At 50.9% G+C, this 24,672-nt stretch overlaps 1 protein-coding gene across 4 annotated transcripts in view; it reads right to left on the bottom strand.

Annotated features, from left to right (window-relative positions):
• The window catches only part of HSPA12A (heat shock protein family A (Hsp70) member 12A), a 158,627-nt gene that overhangs the window by 4,711 nt on the left and 129,244 nt on the right, over positions 1-24,672 (bottom strand). For all 4 annotated transcript variants that reach the window (XM_073240334.1, XM_073240333.1, XM_073240336.1 and 1 more), the window contains 8 exons: positions 22,772-22,958; positions 20,652-20,756; positions 16,171-16,287; positions 8,851-9,022; positions 5,085-5,171; positions 4,369-4,473; positions 3,354-3,612; positions 369-472 (listed from right to left, as the gene is read on the bottom strand). In XM_073240334.1, coding sequence (XP_073096435.1) covers positions 369-472; positions 3,354-3,612; positions 4,369-4,473; positions 5,085-5,171; positions 8,851-9,022; positions 16,171-16,287; positions 20,652-20,756; positions 22,772-22,958 — 1,136 coding nt within the window. The remainder of the gene's footprint in view (positions 1-368; positions 473-3,353; positions 3,613-4,368; positions 4,474-5,084; positions 5,172-8,850; positions 9,023-16,170; positions 16,288-20,651; positions 20,757-22,771; positions 22,959-24,672) is intronic.

The following is a 24,672-nucleotide window of genomic DNA, read 5'->3' as shown; positions in this document are numbered from 1 at the left end:
CAACAGCTCCTTCTCCCCAGCAAGGGCTACGGTTCTGATAAAGGAAAGACAGTGTATTCCCTAGGGCCTCGAGAAAAATACTGCTGTAGAGTCTTAGCTGTCTGACTTCCAAAGGCAAATGGAATGCCTGAGTGCAGACAGGCTCCCAGCTGCTTGAAGGACCTGGTGGGAGGGTTCCAGAGCCTGTGCCCCACAGCCTCCCTCGAGTGAGCCTCCTACGTGCCCAGGCCCTGCCTACTCCTACAGGGGCTCTGGCCTGTGGCTCCCAGCTGGGACCCCCTGCACCCCACTGGCTGGTGATGCTGGAACAGTCAGTCCCCATTCTTGGCTCTACCCCGCTGAGTGGCCGAGCCCTGGCTGGTACTTACGGAGATGCTCGATGATGCTGTCAATGGTCGGCTTAAAAAGGGCATTCATCGCGTCTGGACTCATCCTCAGCATCCCCTGCGAGGACCACTTCACAAAATCCACACTGTGGGGCGTGGCACAGAGAGAAACAAGTGCTGAGTGTATGAATGATTCCTAGGCTAGTCTGCACAGACGGGGGTCCCGGCAGAGCAGCTGTCACATCACAGGGGGGCAGAGAGAGTTAGGAAAGTCCTTGGACATACCCTGAACTGCCAGGATCTGGACCCTTAGCAGCTCAAAAGCTAAGACATAAGCTCTCCAGTTCTCCTTGCTTTTGGTTGTGGCCCACCCTTCCCCTGGAACAGTGGAAGCTACAGTCTAGTACAAAGGATAGGGACATAAATACAGAGATCTCTGTCGGTTGGATGACCACATTTTGAATCCAGCAATAGGTGGAATCGAGTCTATTAAAGGTACACACAATCATCACCTGCACTGCCACTGAAGGGTAGCAACCTGCGTGCTCAGGAGCATCTCCTTCAGGCTTGGCGGGCACCTGCCCCATGGCAGTGTTGAGCCTAATCCTACCAGATGCCTCTCATTATCTCTGTCAAAAGTGTGGCGCGTCCAAAGCACTGGACAGGGAGTCGGGATTGCTGGGCTCCAGCCTGGCCTCCCTCATGCAGTAGCTGTGGGACTTTGGCGAGTTGGCCTACATTTTTCTCTGAGCTCTGGTCTTCTCATCTGGAAATCAGGAATAATGCCAGTTGCCTTGCCCCCTCACAGGGGTTGTTGTGAAGATCAAATTAAGTACCCTGCCCATGAGAACACTTTGGAAACTTTCTGACACTAAAGGAATGCTAGGGACTGTTTCGGCAATGCATGCCCCACCTGTTCTAAAGTTCAAAGGGACCAAGCCAATGGTTTTTCAGTTCCTGAAGCAAAGCACATACCAGCTGCTTCCCAGCATCACATTCTCAATGCTGCCACGTCTCCCCAGCCAGGAATTCTTTCCGTGGCCAAGGCCAAAGGACAATGCGGTGTGGTGTGGTATGAAGTGACCCAATGGCCGGCTGCAGCCAGGGGACCCAGTAGGAGAGCCGGCAGCCCCCAGCATTGTGCAGGTAGGACTTGGGATTTACTTGGAGTAGGTGCCTTTGTAGCGGACCAACAGGGTAGAGAAAACATCTAGCCTAGTAGGAGTTCAGCTAGGACCCTGTTCCAAGGTCAAGAAGACCTGGAATCAAATCCACTTTGTTTCCCACTAAAGGAAAGGGCTTCTTAGAGGAAGTGCCAATTGCAGGATTAGGGTAGGGAATACGCCAGATGAGCCTAGAGCATCTTCACATACCAGAAGGCCTAGGCTGTCAAAGACCTCAAATGTCACGTCAGTGAGACTCAGCAGCCAACGTGAAGAAGCTCCTACTGCCAAGATGAGTCAATTTGAGTATCAATAAGGATATAACTGCCATGGTTAAAATGTACCAAAATGCTTAAATCCAAGAATACTTAATGTGCCCCCATATAAGAAAAAAATTCATTTGTCTCTTTGCAGCGTGCTAGGAAATCAACAATTTTAACAAAAGATGTATAAATGGAGAGAAAGGACCAAGTGTTTGTCATGGCTTTCCAATATGGACTGGACTTCGGGAAAGTCAAACCTTTGAGGAGAAAAGTTTCTCTCTACAGAAATATTCTAGCTACTTAAGGAAGGAGTGATAGAATAATGGGAGAATCACGGGGCCACCCTTAGGTTCATGGACCCAGGCAGTGTGCATCTGTGGCCACTGATATCACAAAAGAAGTGACAAACAAGCACTATGTGTGCCCTAGTCTGATGCAATAGGAAATACTACCAACCATGAAGCAGATTTGCCAAAAACTCAAATTTAAATCTGATTGAACCTCTGGCTAAATCTCCCAATTTGTAAAAAGTACCAGGGGACAGAAGAACACATTGTGTGGGTAAGCAGTGAGCAAAGCCCAGACAGTAGGAAATTCTGGGACAAACAATCTGCTTTGTCACCTAATAAATTACAAAGAAAACACAGGAGGGGGAACCCTATTTATTAAGTGGGACTTAACAGGCAAATCAGATCACTGCTATGTATGGCTGCCAATTGGATCTAATGCAAAAAAAATGAGACAATTGGAAAAACTTTAATGTTAAATAGATATTTGATGGTATTGAAGAATTACTAATTTTAAGTGTGATAATAGTACTATAGTTATGATTTTAAGTTTATCACCTTTACAGATACATACCAACATATTTATGGATTAGATGATGATCTGAAATTTGCTTTAAAATAATTGGGAGAGGGTAGATGAGGGTTCAGACTGGCAGGAATGACCGTTTTTGAAGCTGGATAATGATGTTCACTTTACATAGTAAATGTCTGGAATTTTCCACTATAAAAAAGTTTTTAACACATCTATGATTTTTGCCTATTACTTTAAAAACTCAACTTGAAAACATCTTCCAAATATATTCTTGTGCAACAAGTTGGACTACAAACACTTGCCTGCAGCCAAGGACTCATAGTAGCAGGAAACTTAAGACTCCCATGGGATTTCATTCCACAAAACTATTTACTGAGTACCTACTCTGTATATACCAGGTTCTGTTGTAGACACCAGGGATATAACAGAGGCCAAAACAGGCAAAATTCCCTGCTTTCATAAAGTTTCTATTTTTTTAGTCCCTAGTAACAGTTAACACATTGGTAGGGGACCAACAGGGTAGAGACTTTCCAGGTCCCAGGCATTGTGCTAAGCACCTAACAGATATGAATCCATTTCATTTCCACAACAACCTTTTGAGGTAAATGGAATTATCCCATTTTCCAGATGAAAAAATGGGGGAACAGAGAAGTTGAATCACTTACCCAAGGTCACACAGCGAGTGTGTAGCCTTGGAAATCAGAATCTACCCTAGCCCCCTGCTTCCTATCAACATGATCCATTCCCTAGAATGACCTGGGCCAGAGATGAGTCCGACTCACTTGCTCTTCCTCAAGGCGTGCTCCACGCTGTGACCACGGAACTTCTTGTAGTAGTCGATGAAGGAGAAGGGCAGGGTGATGTTCAGCGGGTTAGTTCGGTCCGGGGCAGCTGCCCTCTTGCGAGACTCAAACGCAATCATTAAGTCAACCCAGGCCGCAGGACGCTTGATTTTGAATTGCTCAATAAAATCCTCTCCAAATATTTTACACAGAAGTTTTTCGAATTCATAGTCTACTCCTAAGGATCCATAGGGTCCACCTGAATCAGAATGTGAACCCACCATGTTAAAAACCATCAGAAACGGAGTCCAAACTCTGAGAAACAGCCTATCCTGTGCTCATCTCCGAAACAGAAAGTACCACAAACTTGGACCCACTTAGCAAGCAGACTGCAGCTCTCTGTTTTTACTTACATTTTAAAACTCTGTAGGTTCTCACTCCACGCAAAGACACTTGGTCCTACAGAAATCACCTGACAACAATCTATTTAAAATCAATTACATTTTAAATAAAATCAGCACATTTAACTAATGAGAAATATCACGGTATTCCTACCCAAGAAATTCAAGAACAGGAGCTGTAAAACAGCAGGTGGTACCTGGTCCCTATCACTGAGTCTTCACTCTTCATCCCCACCCCCACCAGCTTCAGAAAGAGCCTGCTCTTTGGTTTGGCAATCTTGATTCAAGACCAAGACCTCATTAGAAAGCTTAACCATAGCATCAAATCGTAGGTGACATCAGGTTACAATCACATCCTTCCAGAACTTTCAGAAACAAACTCCCTTGGCCAGGATCTGAAACAGGCTCACTTTATGCCAAAACCCCAGTCATGATTGGTTGGCGTTTTAAAGAACATTTAACAGCATTTTGTTCTCTAAAATCATGCAGGCTTTGGTATCCTGTCCCGCCAACATTCCCACATGCTGGTGGCACTGAGAAAATGAACTGCTGAGAGAAATCTGAAAGGAGAGACACAGCTCAGGTATGAGAAAATTAGTCATGCAGAGGCTCACCTGTTGCTTTATACAGTTCTTTAAGGTGTCCCTCTGGTAACCGTATCTGGTGGACTGTCAGGTCTACGGTGCCACCGCCACTGTCCACAACCACATACTTGTCACCTGGTATAAAACAGCCATCCTTTACATGGAGCGCTATGGTCACCAGCGGTCCTGAAATAAGCTGGTGGGTGAGGACTTGGTATACCTCACTGAGCACCACCAACACGTATTAGGACAATGGTTTTGCTAACTATCTGCACAGTGAGTTACTCATGACTAAGTAAATGTGGTAAAGTCTACCCTGGGGTGATGGTCAACGTGGATGATAAAGAACCCAGATGGGTGAATCTTTAAAACTAACGCATCCATATCTCACACCCCATACCCCGCACATACCAGCAGACAACTTCCTGCCAAGTTAACAGTGCCATGAAATGACCTGATGTTTAATCCAAGGCTTATTCTGGAACAGCTGGATTCCAGTTTCTACCTTTCTTCTGAAATGTCTCTATGATCATATAACATGCAAAATTACAGCTCCCCAAAGAGCTCTCCTTGGGTGAGTGGTCTTTAAAACCAACTGATTTTGAGCATTTTCCAAAAGGACAAAAGGACAAATAGGGATGAATTTTTGCCAACAGCACACACACACACACACACACACACACACACACACACACACACACACACACACAAATCCAGCAAGGGCAAAGGGCATTCAAGGACACTACCTTCCTCCAGCTCAGACCAGATTTCTCCTATGACATTTTCCACCAAAAAGGTCCGACTCTGCCGATTGCGCCGTACGTGTTCCTTAGCTAGTGGCCAACAGAAAAAAAATGATGATGGGTAAGAAAGCATGAAAAAGCGGGCAGTCATCTGCAGTCAGTGGAGGCAGTAGCTTGAGGTTTAGGGACAGAGGAACATTTAGTGATGGTTGATCAAAATGGTTACACAAATAGAACATTGGGACTTACAAAGCCAGCTGTTCCAGGGCAATCAGCTGTTTCCACCAGCCTTCATCTATGCATCTGATGGCAGCTTTGACCTGTGCCCTGGCTTGATAAAGCTCACCCTGATGACAGTCCTTTCCCCCAGTGGCATTTTTGGGGAATTGGGTTAATGAAAGAGGCCAATTTCCTGGCTTTGCTGTCCCAGAGAGGAAGCTGTCTGCCAAGCAGCCTGCAGTGTGCTTGGTTAAATAACTTCACAGCAAGAAACGCTGTCTGATTCAAGGAATGTAGGGTATGTTTTCCTAATCTGGATCCTGGATAAACTGGACGGAAGTCACTTCCTGATCCTGCTGAAGCCAATATGCTCTTCAGCCACAAGGGGGCGCGTCACCTACTAGGCGGTGCAGCTGAACCTAGCAAGCTAAGGGCACCTTTTTCGTGAACACTGTGGGACCAACAGGCCAGGGCTCAAGGTACTTAGTAGCTGTGATGTTTGCATTGGGTAACTTTCTCTCTCGCAGGCTTCCAGACAGCCCTGTGGGGCGGACAGGGCACAAGTCATCATTGTTATGTTCAGATGAGGAAACCAGGTCAAGCGAGGTTGAGGGCTTTGCAATTTCCATGACTCTGTCTTGCAGCCTGAGATTAACCCTCCAACCACAGACCCGCATGCCTCTTAGATTTAAGGATTTACAGTGAGGCCTGAAAAAGCAAAATGCGAATGTTAAAAGATGGGGAAGTGCTATCTGGGAAACAGCAGGGCATAGCCAAGATGGCAATCAGGGCAAATCACTCAACACCTCTGGGCCTCAGTCTCCTCATCCACAAAATGGAGATAATAATGCTTGGCCAAAGTCCCTCATAGGCAGAGTAGGGACTGGTTCTCTGACTTATCCTCAGTAACCAGTGTGGCACCCGACACACAGGAGGTGATAATGAAGGAAAGGCACCAGGTATGAGGTCTGGTGCCCAGCAAACGATCCCTACAGTGAACAACTAGAGCAACCCCTGCTTTCATGAATGAAGGTCCTGTCTACTACTCTGCTGCCCCAACCCACAACCTGACTCCTCACCAATTTTTTTTATCCCTAAGCTGGTGCTGCTGACTTTGAATTGCCCTACAAATCTGTGGGTTGCTGGTTATCCAATAAAAGAGCTATGACCCTCTAGCCTCTTTCAGCAAGGAGCACAGTGTTTACAAAACATCTTCCCCGGCAAACACTGGCCAGCTCGAAGCTCTTCAGGCCCCGGGTTACAGTGGAGAGGACGTCTCCTGAGTGGAGTTCTTGTAGGCCTGGGAGGGAGCCTCCAACTCAGGCCTTCTCTTCTGTTTCCAGCACCAGCTCCAGACGAACTTACACTGCACACCTTGTAGGGGGCATCTGGTTTGCTTGTATAACCAAGGTGGCTAACAGAATGGCACTCAAAAAAAAACAGCCAAGCAAGGCAATTAAAACATATTCTGAGCTCTCAAAAAATTATCCCATTTTTCAGGCAAATTAAGCCGAAGATTGTGAATAATGTATCCTTTACTGATCTCATTAAATACTTTTGTTGTAAAATAATACTGACAGCAGACCCCATGGGGCTGGGGGCAGTGTGCCAGCCCCACCCACCTCAGTAGTGTTCCCCTGGGGCACCCAGCATGGAGAAGCAGCAGAGGGCTGAGAAGGGCCTGGGGGGTCTCAGCACTGATGCCAGCCTGGGTACTTCTGATGAAGCGCTCTGCTGGGCCTCCCTAGATGGCACCCCCTCCTTCTCAGAGAGAGGTTCTAACCGAAATCAAAGCTGAGACAGAGCCACTGCCTTGCTGCCCCCGAGGGACTACAGGGCCATGGCTCAGCACATTCAGGCAGCCAACCATGAGGATTTCAAAAACCAGAAAGACTCTCTGAGCACATGAGACAACAGCAAATCCCACAAGGCACAGGACGCAGATGCGGAGCAGTGCTGGGTAGACACGTTATGTTCCAAGAAGGGAAACCCAAAACAGCTCTCGAGGAAGGCAAGCACCCAAAAACACCATTTCCCCCTCAAATGTGAGGGTTATCCTTAAGGAGTGCTAAGAAGAGCTGTACTAGAATTAGCTAATTCTGACATGAAATTTTGTTTATGAACCGCTAAGAACCAGCACGTGGGCTGCGGAGCCCAGTCATTTTTTCCAACTAAAACAATGAAAAAGGAAATTTAAATAAATACATCGTCCTGAGTGTTTCAGCGTGAATGCGTCTGATAGGGCTGCCCAGGCTGGCCTCGGCATGCTTTGGTGGGGGCCGAGCATTACTAGAAAAAAAGCAAAGGAAGCCCTCAGATTTAAAGAGAAGCCTGCTTCCATCCACCCCGAGCAAGTCAGATCTTATGTGCTCATTGATGCACAGCCCTGGCAGCTGTCCTGTGGCTGAGGTTGTCACTGTCCTGTGGCTGAGGTTCCAGACTCCTCAATCTTGGGATGAAAATGCAGAGTGGTGGCCTCTGGGGCCGAGCTACCCTGTAAAGAGGAAGAGGCGAGTTCTGGAGGGGACAGGCCAGTACTGCCTGCAGAGGGGTGTGTACCCACAAGAGGGTAAGCCTGGGCCCTGGCACCTAAGGGGTACAGAGACAGGTTATAGGTGTAGAGACCCAGGAAAACTTGGGAACAAAGCTGTAAGGGAATGACAAGTGACAGTCCTCGATAATGTCATCCCTCTCCTCCTCCTGGGCCTGGGCCTTCCAGGGCCAGATGCGGGTGGGCCTGGGACATAGGTCTCTGCCCTTGAGGCCCTCAGCTGGGAAGGGAGCACAGGGCTCAGAGCTGTGGGCACAGCACCACCCTCACAGCGCTCTGATTAGCCCCCATGCCCACTCACCTCGGTGTATTTGACTCTGACCTAGGGTGTCTGCAAATTCCCTGGCCCTGGACAGACCCACAGAGCACTGAGTCCCAGGGAAAACAGTCCTAGGGAACCAGACTGAACCAACTTGCATACAAGTAAATATGAAAGAGAAGTTCCTTGAAATACCCATCCTAGGTTTCCCTAGGCAGGTGCTCCTTCCCACAGCTGAGCATCAACCCGGTCAGGAAAAGTGAGCAATTTTCATCTGTATTTTAAACTCTCGCCAGGTTTAAGGCTAAGATACATAATGAGCTCATCACACACACAGTGGCCCCAATGAGTGAGTCAGCAATAAATCAACAGTCTTAATGGAAGAATTAATAACAAGCGAGTGGGATTAGATTAAGAATCAGTTAATAGACAAGAAAAATTAAGAGCCTAGTAAAATGCAAGGCCAAGAACTGTTTTCAGGCCACCCTCGGGTTTTTGGAAAGAATCACCTCCCCTTTGCTTAGGTATGTGGGTGGCTGATGAACCATTGCTGAGTTAATGGAGGTCTCTGGGGGGGCCAGGGAGGGGGCTGAGTACAGAGGTGCTTAAAGCCAAGCCCTCTGGGAGTATCTTGGTTCTTCAGTATAGTACTAAGTGTCTTTAAACAATCAGAGGCTGAGAAACATGCAGCGGGCAGGAGGGGAGGGAGGAGGGAGGGGGAGAGAGAGAGCAGGAGGTACCCTGTGCAAACCCAGCTCCTACTGTGTCACTGGAGCTGTACCCGTTGACCGCGGACTTGCTGCTCAGCTCGATCATCTGGGGCAGCCGCAGCTTTCGGCAGTAGATGGAGGCCGCCTCAGGCTCCAAGGCAATGATGAGCTGCTCCGAGTTATCAGGGGAGGCCAGGCCTGCCTGCAAGACAGAAGCCGAGGCTGGGACCCAGGCTTCCTGGGCAGGACCGCTCCGAGGACACCCGTACCTTGGGCTGACACCTCCACAGAAGAGACACTCACGCTCTGTTTGTTTGGGAAATTCCCTCTACAGCTCTGCAGAGCTTAAAATTGAGGTGATGGGTGCTGGGCCCCAAGCCAGGGGCTCACTGCGGAGTGGCACCAAAAAAAGCACCTAAGCACCATTGAGCAACGTGGGGCTCTCTGGGCCATGGGGCCTCTTGTACTGGGAGCTTGCTTAGCCCAGAACTGAGTAACATGAAGGAGGACGGGCCCCAAAACTTTGAAAACCACCACAGGATGGAAGAGGCATCGCTGAGCCTCAGCCCTGCAAGCATCCGATCTTGCTGTACGGGGATCTGGGCGCTCAGTGCCAGCACAGCAGGAGGGCTCCAGGCTCCGGAGCTCCAGCGGACAGGCCCTCCCAGAATCCCATACATAGCCCCACGTTTTATAGAGTGTGCGTCAAAAGGCAGCTGGCAATGATCTTACTCAAGCGTTGATCCCTTTAATAGCAGAATAGCCTCTGCTCTGCAACATCTGGCTTTTCCAGTTAGAGCCTCTCCAGGCCTTGAAACGGCCAGCCAGGAGGCCCCAGGACTGCCTTTCTGGGAGTGCTCAGAGGAACAAGCCTGCCTTGGCTTCTAACAACAGGTCCCTGCCCACCTCTCGTGGCCTTGAAATGGAGCAAAAGGTCTCGCTTGCTTATTGAAGCTGTTCACGCCCATGGGGTTTCCTTGGTTGCCAGCACGATGGAAAACAGAGACACACTCCACCCCTTGGGGGCTTTTGTCCAGCTCCTCCACTTTGTGCAGAAAGAAACCAAGGCTTGGAGAGGGAGGGTGGCCAACTAACTGTCCCAGGCGTCCTGACGTGGTCTCTGTCTCAGCACCAACACTGGGACCGTCTTAGGCTCAAAGCTCCAGTCTGTAAGTGGCAGAGCCTGGCCAGGCCCAGGACCTGAGCCTCGCAGACCAGCTCTTTAACTGGTTCTCACCCTCCTGTTCTCAGCAACCTCAGTTACTGGGCTGAGGCCCAGGCCTTTGGAACAAACTCCCTGGGTGCCTCCATTGCTCACTCAACTGGTTTAAAGGTACAAACTCTTTAAGCACTTACTCTGGGATGGTACTAAGTGGTACACTGCCTGTATTTGCAGTTAGGTCTCTGTGATACCCACACCCAAAATGGACCAATTAGGTATGTTTTAAAGAGAAATACTTAGCATGTGGATGACTAAAAATCTCCATTTCGCCAATACTGAATGCCTCACAGGGAGCAGTGGAGCCCCTTCTAGAAGACTGACTTTACAAAACCAGACAGAACCCCACATGTGCCTACATAATCCACAGGAAAGCCCCCTCCTTACTGCCTTGTACCCATGGCCGCAGTCAACCACAGGGGCAGCATTTATGCCCATAAGCTCCGTCCCTAGGCTGAAGAAGCCAGGTCTATGCTTCACACACATCACTCAACAGGCTACTGACTCAGATGCTTGACAAGATAGCCCACTATTCCCTAGTCAAGGGCTTGATGGGCCTCACTTTCCCCCAGGGTCACACGCGATGCCCTCGGCATAAAGATGACTGAGGTGTGGAGTGCCCAGTGAAAGAGGACATGGGTTACACAGCTGTGTGCCACCCGGAAATAGGGAACCACTAAACCTTAATCTCCAGGATCCCAGAAGAAGAAATACAAAATAAAACCAAGAGGAGCTCCCTTTGAAAGGACAGCTTCACGGATTGACTTTTCCATCTTCTTGGGTTTGTAAAGTCAGGAACCTCCTAGAACAGGCCTGGTCTCCACACATCAGAGCGAGGAGGGGGAAAGACGAGAAAGCTGGGCCGAAATGTTTCTGACTTTCCCCCAAAGTTCAGAATGGAATAAACCTGGGAGATTGGGCGGGAGACAATACCAGGGGCACCCAGGCACACAGCGTGAAGGAGGACAGGCAGAGGCTCTGCCCACTCAAAAGGCACATTGCTGTCATTGTGTCCCCCTGGGATGTCAACCTGCCAGGCAGTCCCCACCTGGCCAGGAAGAGCAACACAGGACCAGGTGGGACAGGGGGTCGTGAGGGGGGAAAGAAGAACAGAAAACAAATGCCCTCATTCTTCTGTACACCTTCCCTATAATTCTGAGCAGGAATTCTGATTTAGATGTGAAACCCACACAGAAAATCAAACCAAGAAGTCCAGAGGAGTGAACAGCCTTGAGCATAACTGAGCATAATTACAGAATATGCGATGTCCACGTGTACCTGGTGTGTGACTCACACAATCCAGGGCCCCCACTGGGGCACTCCCACATCCTGAAGCTGTAAAAGGCACACCAGTCCACGGAGTCTGCCCCAAACAGCATGGGCTGAAGCCCTCAGGGAAAGCCTTTCATCTGTCCCTCCCCAGCTGGGCCAGACTCCCTCCTCAGCCAAAGCTTCAGCGCACTTCCACAGGGGGCCCCCCTGTCACTCAGGAGAGGATGCGGAGCTCGGATGAAGAGGACCCCAAACCAGAGAAGAAAAAAGCAGTCAGTGAGGAGCCCAGCAATGCCTGGGAGGCCAAGATAAAACAACCATACTCCCTTGCCTGGAGCAGCCCTCACCTGCTCCCCAGTGAGGTTGAGGGGCCGTGTCCCCACCAGCAAACTCCCACGCAGGCCACAGTGGGGCAGCTGGCTCTTCACAGATCCCATCTCCCCAGGCGAGGTCCCAGAGCTGCCGTGGCCTCCAAGAAAAGGAGGAAATGCAAGAGAATCCACCAGACTCTCAAAAGTCCAGATGTCTTTATCTCGGAGCAGGAGGATCAGGCCCGGAAGTGTAAGCTTTGTTTCTACATAAACACTTGAGCCATTCTCAGCAGAAGTCCTCTGGCCTGGCAGCTGTCAGGAGACCTGGGGGTCTAGTGGCTTGGGATCAGGCCAGGGTCAACCGGAGCTGAAGGGCATCCTCTGTTTTTGCTAATTCCACCTCTGGAGCTAAAACCTCAGGGCTACCGTTCCCTCCGTCTGCTGGGACCCCGGCAAGCACTTAGCACTTAGCATATTCTGTCTCCAGATGGATGGATGTGGACATGTCTAGCCTGTCCTGCAAGATGGTATGCTTTCTAACGGCAGCAGTCAGGGCTTCTTGCCTGGTAGCACATAATAGGTGCTCAGAGGGTAGCTGCAGAATGAATGAATCAGCCATCCCTCCAGCCAGCCTTATTTTGCGATTTCCTGGCCCTCTTCTCTGAGGAACTGAAGAGGTGCCTTCTGCAGACGTGACCAGGGGATTCTACAAACAGAAAGAGTCTGAAGCTGGGGTGCACTAAACCCACTTGACTCGAAGTCTGGGCCGGCAGGTGCACCATCACAGTAGTTTTTACAAGGCTGCTTCCTGGTCACAAGCTCCACTCGGGAGGAGCAGGCGGGTGAGAAATCCACACTCTGGGGAAGCCGGGATTCAGACATGGGCATTTACACTGACAACGCAGCTCGTGAGCCCTGCCGTTAGCCAGGAAATCCCGCCAGGGACTGTGTCCACAGCTGTGAAAAATGGCCAGACCGGCTGAGAGCTCCGCTGGCCTGGTGCCAAGCGGCAAAGGTCTACAGCTGGTTCTGGGTGTCATGTCACAGAGTGGGGGTGGGGGCAGGGGGTTTCCTGATGTGATCATTTTTACTGCAGTTTGTTCTGAAAGGGAGGCAAATAGAAGCTGCGACTCTGTCTTAGATGAGATCATGGTAACAGGGAGCATCATTTGTTTAACAGGTTTCTGGAACCTACTAGAGTTACACATTTTAGGCAAAATGCCTCCAGAAATAAACTGGATTATTACTGACGCCCATCATGCCTAGCTGTGCTGCCCTCAAGACTGAGTAGAACCCTCTGCCATTCTAGGTCTCTTCTGAAGGCCTCAGAAGTGGGATCAGCTACTCTTTCTGCAACCATCTTTTCACTGAATGCTCTTTCAGGGTCTAAAGGCATCTTAAGCCTGTAAATTACAAAAGAGAGATTTAACCCAATTTTCCAAGAAGCTCTGGACACAAGAGGAGCTTTGGGGGGGGCTTCCCAGGTGAAACTGTATCCGTGTAAAGTGCTCTGTGGCCCTCTGGCAGTGAACCACAGGCCCCGGAGCCAAGGTCCCAGCACCACACAGTCTAGGCCTGCTCCTCACATGCAAGGTGCTGCCCCTCTGCCTCTGGGCCTCTCCTTCCTCCCCCAGGCTGTGGCAGGATGAAGCTCAGGCCCCACAGGAGTGGGCCGTGAACTTGGGCTCAGGGGTACCCCGCAGGCCTGGAAGGAAGAACTCCATTTCCCACATGAAAGTAGGGTGGACATGACCAGTTTCCTGGCTGAGCACCGTCCTGCCTCATCCTTCCAGCTCTTCCGCCTGATGCCAGGCTGACAGGCAGCACTTTGGGTGAAAAGGCTGGTGGGTCCTCTCAGACCTCAGAAGCTGGCTGGCCCAAGAAGTGTGGGTTTTGGTCATGTTCTGTTTTAGTCAGGCTTCTCCAGAGAAACAGAGCAAATAGGATGTATGTATATAGAGATTTATTATAAGAAATTGGCTCACATGATGATGGAGACTGACAAGTGCCCACATCCTACAGCTGGTTCTGGATGTCGCGTCATGGAGTGGGGGAAGGGGCATCAGTAAGCTGGAGAAACAGGGGTGCTGGTGACATAGTCCCCTTGCTGGCAGGCTCAAGCCCTGGGAAGAGCAGGTGACTCAGAGTTCAAAGGCAGGAAAAACTGGTGGCTCAGTAAGAAGCAGGCAGGAGGAAATCTCTCTTATTTTATGGAGGTTCATCCTCTTAATTCTAGTCAGGGCTACAGCTGATTGGATGAGATCCTCCCTCTGTAGGGAGAACAATCTACTTTACTCATTGACGGATTTAAATGTCAATCTCATCCAAAAACACCCCCACAGCAATACTCAGAATGATGTTTGACCAAATACCTGCAGAGACCACAGGGAAGTTGGCACACCTGTGTCCTTAACATGCTCTCTGCCCCCTTCCCAGAATTTCTACAGCCTTCAGTGAACCACTCAGCAGTAAGCTACTCGAGAGCCTGTCTTAGTCACACGGGAGATGAAGCCCACCACAGTCCTGGCCCCCAGAAGGCCCCCAGTATAGGTTTGTTGAGTGAATAAATGAGTGAGTAAACAAAGAGTGACAAAATGGTCCCTGCTGTCCTTAAATCCATTCAGCGACTGTAAACTAAACACAGGTATCAAATCAGAATTACAATGAGCCAAAAATCAAGCTGCCTAAACACTGCACCAGGCAAAAGTTACCTGGCATGAGAGGACAGGCCCGTCTGCATCATGTCTCTGGGCTCCAGAAAGCAAACTCCCCATGTCCATCAAGGCTGGTCACATCTGCCCTGCTGACGAGCTGCTGGCCCTTCTATTTTCTGAGGTGCCATTTTGGTTCTGCCAAACCCCAGAGGATGCCTCCCCACAAGCCTGGTTTCCTCCTTTGCCCCTGCAGTGTAGGGGGGGCCTCCCCTTCCCCACAGCCCCACCACCTGCACAGGCAGTCCCTGGAAGAGCCGCCGGGGGCCCCAGCAGCCCTGACAAATCTACCAGCCACAGCATCTCTTATTTTTTTCAGGCTAAAAATAAGAACTGGCCTTTTTCCAGGTCACACATTTGTTGCTGAAGTGTTCCTGTGGGCTGGAAAACCATGAATCTTGAGTCCCCTTCCTGCGGAAAACTCAGAACACTGGGCTGTGCCGTCTTTGACGGCTGGGTCCTGGCAGCCTGTCTCTGGACACTGCCTGAGGGCCGATGCTACGGAGAAGCTGCAGGGTGCCCAGGGCTTCTGTGGACGGCTGAACTGCATTTGTGCTTCTTCCTTTTTGAAGGAATTGCCTCTTTCTGTAACTCCCACCCTCTTCCTTCATCTCTATAAAAACAAATCTATTTTTGGCAGATACATGGACGAAGCCAGATTCTCACGCTGAACAGAGGAATGGGAGAGAAGAGGCAGCCTGGGGCGGGGAAGAAGGGGAAGGGGGAGAGCGAGGGGAGGAGACACTGCCCTTCCTTCAACTCCACCTGCCACCTGGAGTAAAGCCCCAAGTGTCAACTACAGGTCACGATCAAGGTGCCCAGGGCCATTTATGTCCCAGTGCTCAAGGCTGATTCAGTGGGAGCTTTGAAAGACAAGGGTCATACCTGTGGCCACAAACTCAACGTCAGCCCCTGGGAGAAGTGGCTGTCTCCTGAGAGGTCTGGGCAGGGGAAGTGTGTGACTTTCCCCAGCCCAGCTCAGGTGGAAGGCTCTGAAAACTGACTCTCCGCACACAGGGAACACAGGGAGTTGACCAGGCCCCAGGGGTGGGCTTTCATTATAAATGGAAATGTATAAAGCCAGGAAAATAACTGAGCCCAGGGGATTAAGTATGACAGGAGTCAGCTCTGTCCTGGGGACCAGACGGCGGGTCAGTACAGCCGGCCCTTCCTACCACGAAGTCAGACCCTCACGGACACCCCACTGTGGCACAAGCTGAGGCCAACGGCGTGAAGGCTGGAGGCCCTGAGTGGTACCAGCAGTGCCTCCCAGCACCGACGAGGGATGGGCTGGCCATCCGCACTGAAATGCTCTGTCTCTGTGGCGCCATGCTGACTGGCACCCCCCCTGAGCCTGCCACTGCCCTCATCCAGGTATCTGCCACCACGCAGGTCTGGCAGCCCTCACCCCTCTCTAGGTGACTGTAGGTGCTCCTGCGTTGCTCCTCAAGTGAACTGTGCAGAGGAAAATCCCGTTTCCTTGTTTTCCCAGCTGCCTATGTGCTTCTTTCAACCTCTACGCCAAGCAGGTCTGCTTGCTTCATGGCCACTGGACTTGTCTTTATTCCTTTATTATTCATACACTCAAGGAAGCCTCTCCTTGAGGTTCGTACTTCCATTCACCCATGCAGAAATGTCGCTGAAGCCCAGTTTGCAATCCTAGCCCCAGGGAATCTGCAGCGCAACATGGCTGGAAATGTATAAAGCCAGGAAAATAACTGAGCCCAGCCCCTCCCCTCACCAGGCTGACTTCCATTCCTCACTCACAAGAAAGCCTCCTTTGTCCCCTTGCCTGAGAGGGACCCTGGCTGCCTCCCACCCTCACCCCTGTACTCACCTGGTAGGCAGCTTGTCTCATGAACTGCTTGGCGGGCTGTTTCCAGATGGCAGGCACTGTAATGACCCATCTGACATCGGAATTCTCGAACTCCGAGCCTGCCTGGTCGCTAAGCTCCTAAAGCCAGGGAGAAGGCATGAGGTCAACTGGAAATAGCTGGCCCCCCTGTGGCTTCCCTGAGAATTCAGGCTTCCTGGCCATGACCTCCTGGAGTGCCTATTCCACAGCCTAGGGATCTTACCAGTGTCAGGGAGCAAGTAAACAGGGAGTATGACTGCAGGCGGGAGGCAGGCAGACCAGTCACACTCCTAGTCATATGACCTTGGGCAAGAGACAACTTCTCAGGTCTATTTTCTTACCTGTACAATAGGGATAATAACACCTAGCTCAGGTGCTGGGAGGATTTATATGTTTCTCAGAGTCACATTTACTGAGAGCTTACTCTGTGTCCACCTTGTTAAGCATTTTGCATACCTATCTCCACGAATCCATTTAAGAATCCTGTTAGCAAGGGATTACAGTTGTGTCCCTTTTCTACAGAGAGGAGACTAAGGCCTCGGTATGTTCAGTAACTTTGTGGACGATTGCATAGCCAAAAAGTGGCAGAAATGAAATTTGAACCCGGACCCAGGTCTTTCTTGACTCTGAAGACCAAGGTCCTGACCAAATTGTTCCATGTGGTCTTGTATCCTGTACAGTGCCCGGCCCACAGTAATAATGCCCGGCAACTGGGGGCACTTGTTGTCTGAGCTGTCACTGTCATCTACCTCACCGCAAGCCCAGCACATCTGGGCAGTTTTCCCGGCAGGATGGGAAGGATATGAACACACAGAACCTAGGCAAGACCCCTGCTGCCTGTAAATTTGGTTAAGGCTAAACGACATCAGCGGGAACCCCGTGGCTAAAGGGATGGGCGGAGGCATCAGAGGTTTCCACCCGGTCCCCACAAACAAAACATGTCTCTAGACTGGTTCTCAGACTCAGTATACCCATCTGTACAAGGAGGAGAATAACACTAAACCCCAGGCATCAGATTAAATAACAACACCCAGGGAATGTCTGGTCCAGAGGAGACGGGATAAATGCAGTTCCTTCCTCCCCACCTGCTCCTGTTCCTACCAGACAAACCTAAGATCAAACCTCAACTCATACTAACCCGCTTCTGCATCAGAGTCAGCTCTGGAGACGTGTTTCAGAAGGTAAACAAGGTGGGTAACTTTTTTTCTGAACGGTATCTAATTTTCTCTATTGTTCCAAACCGCTGTCTCAGGACTGACGCACCCTCTCACTGAACTAACTTCCTCTTTGATCAACAAACTTGTTTTTGCCTTTTAAAATTTCTTTCATTTTTCACTGTGAAAAAAATATACGTAACATAAAATTTACCATCATAACCATTTTTAAGTACAGTTCAGTTGTGTTAAGTACAGGCAGTAAACTTTTTTTCTTAAACATGTTTTAAAAATATCTCTGCTTTAGGCCAATGTGAAACAATCATTTTTCTGCTTTTGTTTTTGGTTTTTTATCATGCTTGATTTTTTTTTGCAGGTCAGCACTGGGCTTCAAAAGCAGATAAGCATGTGACATGTGTTGGGAAGGGTGACAAACAAGATGCCCACTATCATCCAGGCTGTTTCAAACTCTCTAAACAGGAAAAGGCTCAAAACATGAATGATGGGCCTCCTTGGCCATAGGTAAAGTTGTTTACATAAGCTGTTTGTTCACCCGTGGATGGAGAACAGCTTGGAAGGGAAATGAACCTGATACTAATGGAACATCTCCTTGTGTTGGGCACTTGCGCTTGTTTCATCATGAATGACAAGACTGCTGCACTGTGTGATTTCTGAGCTATTCTGCCTTGGTACACATTGTACCGGAGCTCACTCTGGTCCAGCATGCAATAACCCCCACCCTGAATCCACTGGTCCCTCAAATTCCAGCCAGCTCTCCTGGGAAGGCCCAGTTCCTATAAATCTCCTCAAACAGCTTTTCCTCCTGGAATTTCTTTCCAACATGTTCCTGCTGGATATGTTGATAGCAAGTTCCCAGAGCCTCCGGCTGAGCTGACAGGTCCACAAGCCCTGCCCACCCACACCCCTGCCTGACCTGCTCCCTCCACTGCCTCCCTCTTGGCCAACTTAAATCACTCTCCAGTGTCAGGGGCTTTCTCAAGTCCTGCATTTTCCCCGAGTCCCCATGGCTCCACCTCTTCATCCACAGGCCTCCCTCGGCTCCTTTATCTGTCGCAGACTTGCCCCACGTGGGGCAGGCAGACAGGCCTGGGCCACCAGGTGCTGAGCCTGTCTCTTCTGGGACCCTTGCTCTTCAGGCTGACAGAGTTCCACCTCTCTGCGGCCTCATCTGCTGCTCTGCCGCCGCCTGGAAGGAGCAAAGGTGCTTCCCCACCCTCCGGGCCCCAGCCGGCCTTGCTCCCGTCCCGTTCTGCCTTTGGCTGGTCACTGTCTTCCGAAGCAAACCCAGCCGCCATCTCCCTCCTGATTCCTTCCCTACAGTCTTCTCCCCCCTCCGTTTCTGGTGGACGAATTTTTCTCCAGGATCTACTTCCCTTTCCCCAATTCCCTCTTTTTGGTTTGCATGTTCCCCATAAGACCCCACCATTCTCCGAGCCTGGAGCTGCCCCCCAGACAAAGCTGCGTCAGGATCGGAGTCAGCTGCTTCCCCACAGCTTTCCTCCATCTCCTGGGACCTGAGGACCACATGGTCTCCCTCCCGCTAAGGCTATCTCTGTGGCCATGGCACGCTCCTACTAGAAATCCTTCGATGGCTCCCTATCACCCAAGAAGAGGTTCCTTAGCTTGGCATTTGAGGCTCTGCAAGATCTCATCCCGGATGGCCACTCCTGCTCTATCCCCCAGCTTCACCGTTCTCCCACTCCAAATGGCCTGTTTCCTACAGCTGTTTGCTATGTTTTCTTTCCCCTGAACTGTCCTTGTGTCATTCCACCAGCTTGAAACACCCTCCCTTCCAGATGCTGCCTGTGAGAAACCCCCAATCCACCTCCTCCAGGGAGCCTTCCCTGCTGCTTCCCATTGAGCAGAATCTCTGCCTTCACTGCACATGGAACACCTGCAGTGTTACCCCTCATGACACCGACCCACTGACTGCATACTCCTTGGTACTGTGTTTATTTCTACACTGCCAGAACTTGTATAGGATCAGTGCATTAAAAAGTATTCCACCAAAAAAAAGGTACTTGAATGGGTGAACACACTATCATGTTCTCGCTTCTTTGTCCCCCTCCAACCCTATTTCTAGAATTCACTACATTTCTTCTAGTGATCGCATAATTCCAAATGCTTCTGAAGTTCCCAATTCTTTTTGTATAAAGCTCAGTACATAGGGCTCTTTAATCATCTAATTTACACCAATTCATCACCATGCCCTTGGTGGGGGACACTGAGCAGACAGCTCTATTCCACTTAGATATCAGTCTTCTGCATTCTGAGTCCTCCTCGCACAAATCTTTTCAAGGGTGATGCAAGGAGGCCTCACTCACACAGCTTTTCCATGGGGTCTGGGAGGGCACAGAGGAAGGGGGTGGGCAGAGCAACCATTTACCAAGAGTTCACTGTGCCTGCACCAGAGGAGGCCCTTCATGTCTGATCCAGTATCAAATGACTCACAGGGTGCATAACCATTCCCTGCCACCTTCAGGATAGGAAGGAGGGGACCGGAGTGATTAAGCTCCTTGCCCAAGATCACGTAGCTCCTGCTTTTCTTTCTTTCATTTTTTCACTGAGATATAATTCACATACCCTAAGATTCGTCTTTTGAAAGTGTACAATTCAGTGGGTTTTAGTGTATCTCTGAGGTTGGGTGACTATCGGATGATCTGATTTCACCCCCCAGAAAGAAACCCATGTCCTGAGCAGTCACTTCTCCCTCCGCCTCCCCCAGCCCCTGGCAATCACTAGTCTACTTCCTGTCTCTATGGATTTGCCTGTTCCAGACGTTTCATACAAATGCAATCACATGGTACGTGGCCCTTTGCACCTTACTTCTCTACTTAGCATGGTGTTTTCAAGGTTCATCCGTGCTTTAGTCAGTATTCCATTCCTTTTTATGGCCAAGTAATACGGTATTCCATCACATGGTAGACCCTATTTTGTTACACATTCATCCACTGATGGACAGTTGGGTTATTTACATTTTTTAGTTATTATGAATAGTGCTGCTATTCACATACACGTACAAGGCTTTGCATGAATATGTTTTCTTTTCTCTTCAGTATACACTGAGGAGGGGAATGGCTGGGTCATCCAGTCAACTCTGTGTTCAGCCTTTTCAGGAACTGCCAGGCTGTTTTCCACAGCAGCGGCACAATTTCGCACTCCAGGGTGCACGAGGGTGCAGCCTGCTTTCTGAGTGCAAATCCCACACCTCCTCCCTCGAGGCTGTGCCTGCTCCCCTTGCTGCCACACACACCTCCCCCTACCTCACAGCCCCGGCATGTGTCCTACCTTCAGCGCCTGCTCCTTGAAGTACTGCAGGGCATAAGCAAAGACTTCCAGGGCTTTGACTTTCTTGCCATTTGCTGCTGTCAGGTCTGTCTCCATGGTGAGGTCCTGGAGCGGGGAGAGGATGCAAACGCTAAAACCACACCAAGGAGAGACATGCCTTCCGGCTTGGGGAGCTGCTCGGTGGACACGTGGAGAACCCTGGGAGCTCTATTTGTGTTTCCCAAAGTCTGAGGGGCAGACTAGAGGGACATGTCCTCCAGAACGGGCAGCACTGTCCCCTTACCGCGGAGGAAGCCTGGCAGCTCCCTCTCACCCTCTCTTCTCTCTCCTGGATCCTCAGGGAGTGGAGGTTTCAGGGTAGCGGCGGAGCCCAGGGAGGAAAGAAAGGCAGCAGTCCGAGTGCCAGTGCAACGGACGTACTATCTCCACACACGGACACACACGGTCACCCTCAGGAGCCCCCAGTGAAGGCCTAAACAGTCAGGGCACCTGGCCGCTGGGCACAATGCTGAACAGACAGAAAGCGTTCATCCCCATGAGCTGCCAACCACGTCACCAAAATATAAGAGCCCCTATTTCAAGGCCTGCGCTGCCCAACCTACGAGGAACGCAGCTCCTGTCGCCCCTTCTTCAGCAAGAAGCTAAAGCAGCTGCTGAGTGCGGTCCTTGGGGTCCCTGCAGGATGCTGTGTGAGAGGCTGGGTGGACGGGCGTCACTACAAAGTGACGAGAAAAGTCCCACAGGGGGGGATGGCAGAGAGTAGGGACAGACATCAGGAGGAAGCCCCACGCCTTCCAGAACCAGCAGGCTCATTACTGCATCGGGCTGCTAACCCAGCCTTGTGGAGCCTGCCAGTGGTCCTGGTCCATCTGCGCAAGCCCACTCCTCCTGACCAGCAACCTCCCCAGTACTCAGCAAAGATACCCCAGCTTTTGGGTACAGACTCCCAGGCTCAGAAAGGTGGTCAAGCACCAGGAAGCTATGGGCTCGGAATTGAAAAAACTCAATTTGACAAAATTCCTGCCCTTCCCCCTGCACAAGGCTGCTCCTGCGCGTTGGATCCTTCTAGGTGAAATGGGAAGGATGTGTTTCTAGCAGAGAGGCAGCCAGAGCAAGGAGCACAGAGCCTCAGGAGGCAGGGGGCTGGCTGCTCCGTCGCCCGTTAACACTTGTTTTCTCATCTGCAGACACTAATAGTAGACAAATGGAAGCAAGAATAATAGGAGTTAGCAAGTGACTGGAACCTGCAAAGAGCCAGCATGGTTCCAGGAGCTTTGTGTGTCCTCATCCCTTTAATTCTCATAACAGCCCTAGGAAGAAGGCACTGCTGGTGAGTCCATTTTACAGATGAGGTAAAACGAGGCACAGAGAAGTTAAGGGGGGATTAAGTATCTCGAAGGTGGCAGAGGCAGGATTTCAGCCCAGCCCATCTGGCCCCAGGCTCCGTGATCTTAAACCCGATCACTGTCCTGCATGTCTGAGTACTGATGGGGAAGGAAAATGTACAGGATAAAATGCTTAAACTGAAAGAATTCTATCCTATGGCCCAAGCGTTTCCCTGAAGCTTGGGGGAGGGGGCCTAGCTGCCTGAGGCATCTTACAGGACACAGTGGCGTGCTGGTAACCCAGCCGCTGTGGGAGTTGGGCCTCCAGTTATCGAGCACTACATTTCCTGAGCTGCCTCTTCCCTACACAGAGGGGTAGCAGGCCGGGTGTTACTAACAAAGTGCCTGAGGCCGCCAAGTACTGCCAACCCCCAAGTCCCTCCTTCAGGATCCCCTGATCCCCCAACAATCCAGCAACTGAAGGGCATCTCCAGGCATGGTAGGGAGCCCCCAGCCCTCCGGGCCTGTGCTCCAGCTACCATCCACTCCGATCAGCTTCCCAGGCACACAAATTGTGAAATATTCTGGATATCTCGCTGCCCAGAAAGTTCTGTGTATTCCACAAGAGTGTTGTGTACTCTAGGTTGTTTCTAAAATCAAGGTCAATGGATGTTCATTTCTGCTTGGGAGAAACCTGAGGGTCCCATGGGTTGGAAAGAGCCTCCCACCCAAAGCTGGAGGAACCCGGGTCTCCCAGGTGGAGGCTGTGGGGCCAGGGGTCGGGGGCTCGCTTACTCCAGTGACATGCAGCTTCATCTTGAACTTCTCCAGGTACAGCCACTGCTTGGCCTCGGTGGGATCCAGGTCATGGTAAAAGTCTCTGGCTGCATACCCAAAACTGTGGAATTTCCTCTCCGGAGTCAACAGAATGGTGGTCGGAGTCTTCTGGTTGGACACCCCCGGGTCGCCCCCTTCCCATCGCCTGCCACCAAGAAAAGGGAGAGGTTATGGGACCCTCTTCATCATCCCAGTTCAGGCAGCACCTACTGTGTGTGCATGACTGTTTTAGACATGGTGCCCATCATTAGTAGCTGCTACAGGCACAGCCTGGCTCAGCTGGCTGACCAAGTACTGACTACAGACGCCACCTCAGTTAGAAAGAAAAAAAGGGGCAAGTGCCAGGTTCTTGTTCAGTAACAAGGTCTGCTTTGTTTTTTTCACTCAACTTTTACTAGGCATCTAGTGTGTACTGGGTGCTAGTGACACAGAGGTGAAACATTTATGTCTCTGCCTTGAAATAACTCACAACAGTATAGGGAATGTTTTGGGTGTTGAGGAGGGTGGGTCTGGTTTTCTAATTTGCAAGCATTCAATAGCAGATGTACAGATGGCTTGAATCTTCTCTGAAACATTGTAGGGCATGAACAAATGCATAAATACCTGCCATATCAGGTGGAAATGTGGGGCCAGGGAAATGCCCCAGGGGCCAGAGAAGGCAGGCGTGCCATCTGGTAGGGCAGAGAGAATGCAGGGTCCGGCACTGCAGACTGCTCAGAGGTGGGCAAGCACAGGGCAAGTCAGGGGAATGCTAAGTGATTGTGTGGGTTAGAGAGAGAGTGTGTAATGAGAAGTATGTGAATAGGAAGTGTGAGAAATGAAGACTGGGAAGGTGGTTGGAGGCAGGCTGAAGGGAACACTGAGGAGTCAGAGTTAATCAGTGAGTAATGGGGAGCCACTGAAGGTTTAGTGCAGGAACATGACCATCAGAGCTGCTCTTGGCCAGAGCAAACTGGACTAAAGGGAAGGAGACAGAAGGCCAGGAGGCTGAGGAAGAGGCTGAGTCTGGAAGCAGAGGTGAGGGAGCTCAAACAAGGGTAGAGAGCCATGGCAAGGGGGGCACTGAGGGCGGACAGACTGTCCAGAGGGGGAACGGATCCAAATGGCCGTGGGGGTCCAGGAGGAGCCAAGCACCCCAGAGGGGGGAGCTGGGAGCCTAGAGGAGAGAGCACACTTTACACAGACCAGGAGCTGGCCAAGAAGGAGGCTGCAGGGAAAGTGGGGGCTCCAGGTGACTGTGCTGACCCTGAACCCCTGGGGAGGTGGGTAAAGGAGACCCCCTGGAGTTCATGGAGCAGATCCAGGCAGGAAGCAGACTGGGGCGCCTCCATACTGGGGTGACAGACACAGCAACAAGATGAGCTGGGAGCACTGCTGGGAACTCGGGGAGGCAGGGGACGCAGTCCTGCATGACTCTATGCTGAAGGGGGGCCAGAAGAGGGCAGAGGTGGGTACAGACAGGCAGGCAGCATACACAGTGGGAGGGACGACGGAGCAGCGCAGGGGCAGGCTGAGCCCCAGAGGCGTCCTTCCTTCTCTCAGATAGAAAGGAGAAAAGGAAGGACTGCGGAGAGGTCAGGCCGCCTGCTGGCTCTCCGTCCCTTGGGGCCGAAGCACAGAAGCCAGGGCTATCTACCAGACCTGGCACCTCCGCTGGCTCCCATCCTGCCAGCAGCCAGGCCGCCCCTAGGAGCGGCCTCCAGTGGAAACAGGCACAAGAGGAAGCGCGCCTCTCACCCTGGGGCGGTGGCTGTGCTCCTGGCTGAGCTTACAACCTGCTCCCAACACTGCCTATGAAGCCGCAGTAGGGCCATCATGGTCCAGACGGAGAGCCAGCCTCCACGTAGATTTGCTGTGTG

Source organism: Manis javanica, chromosome 7, assembly GCF_040802235.1.
Source record: "Manis javanica isolate MJ-LG chromosome 7, MJ_LKY, whole genome shotgun sequence".
NCBI classification, from domain to species: Eukaryota; Metazoa; Chordata; class Mammalia; order Pholidota; family Manidae; genus Manis; species Manis javanica.
The sequence above is the reverse complement of the archived record's forward strand: the minus strand, read 5'-3'. Positions and strand labels throughout refer to the sequence as shown.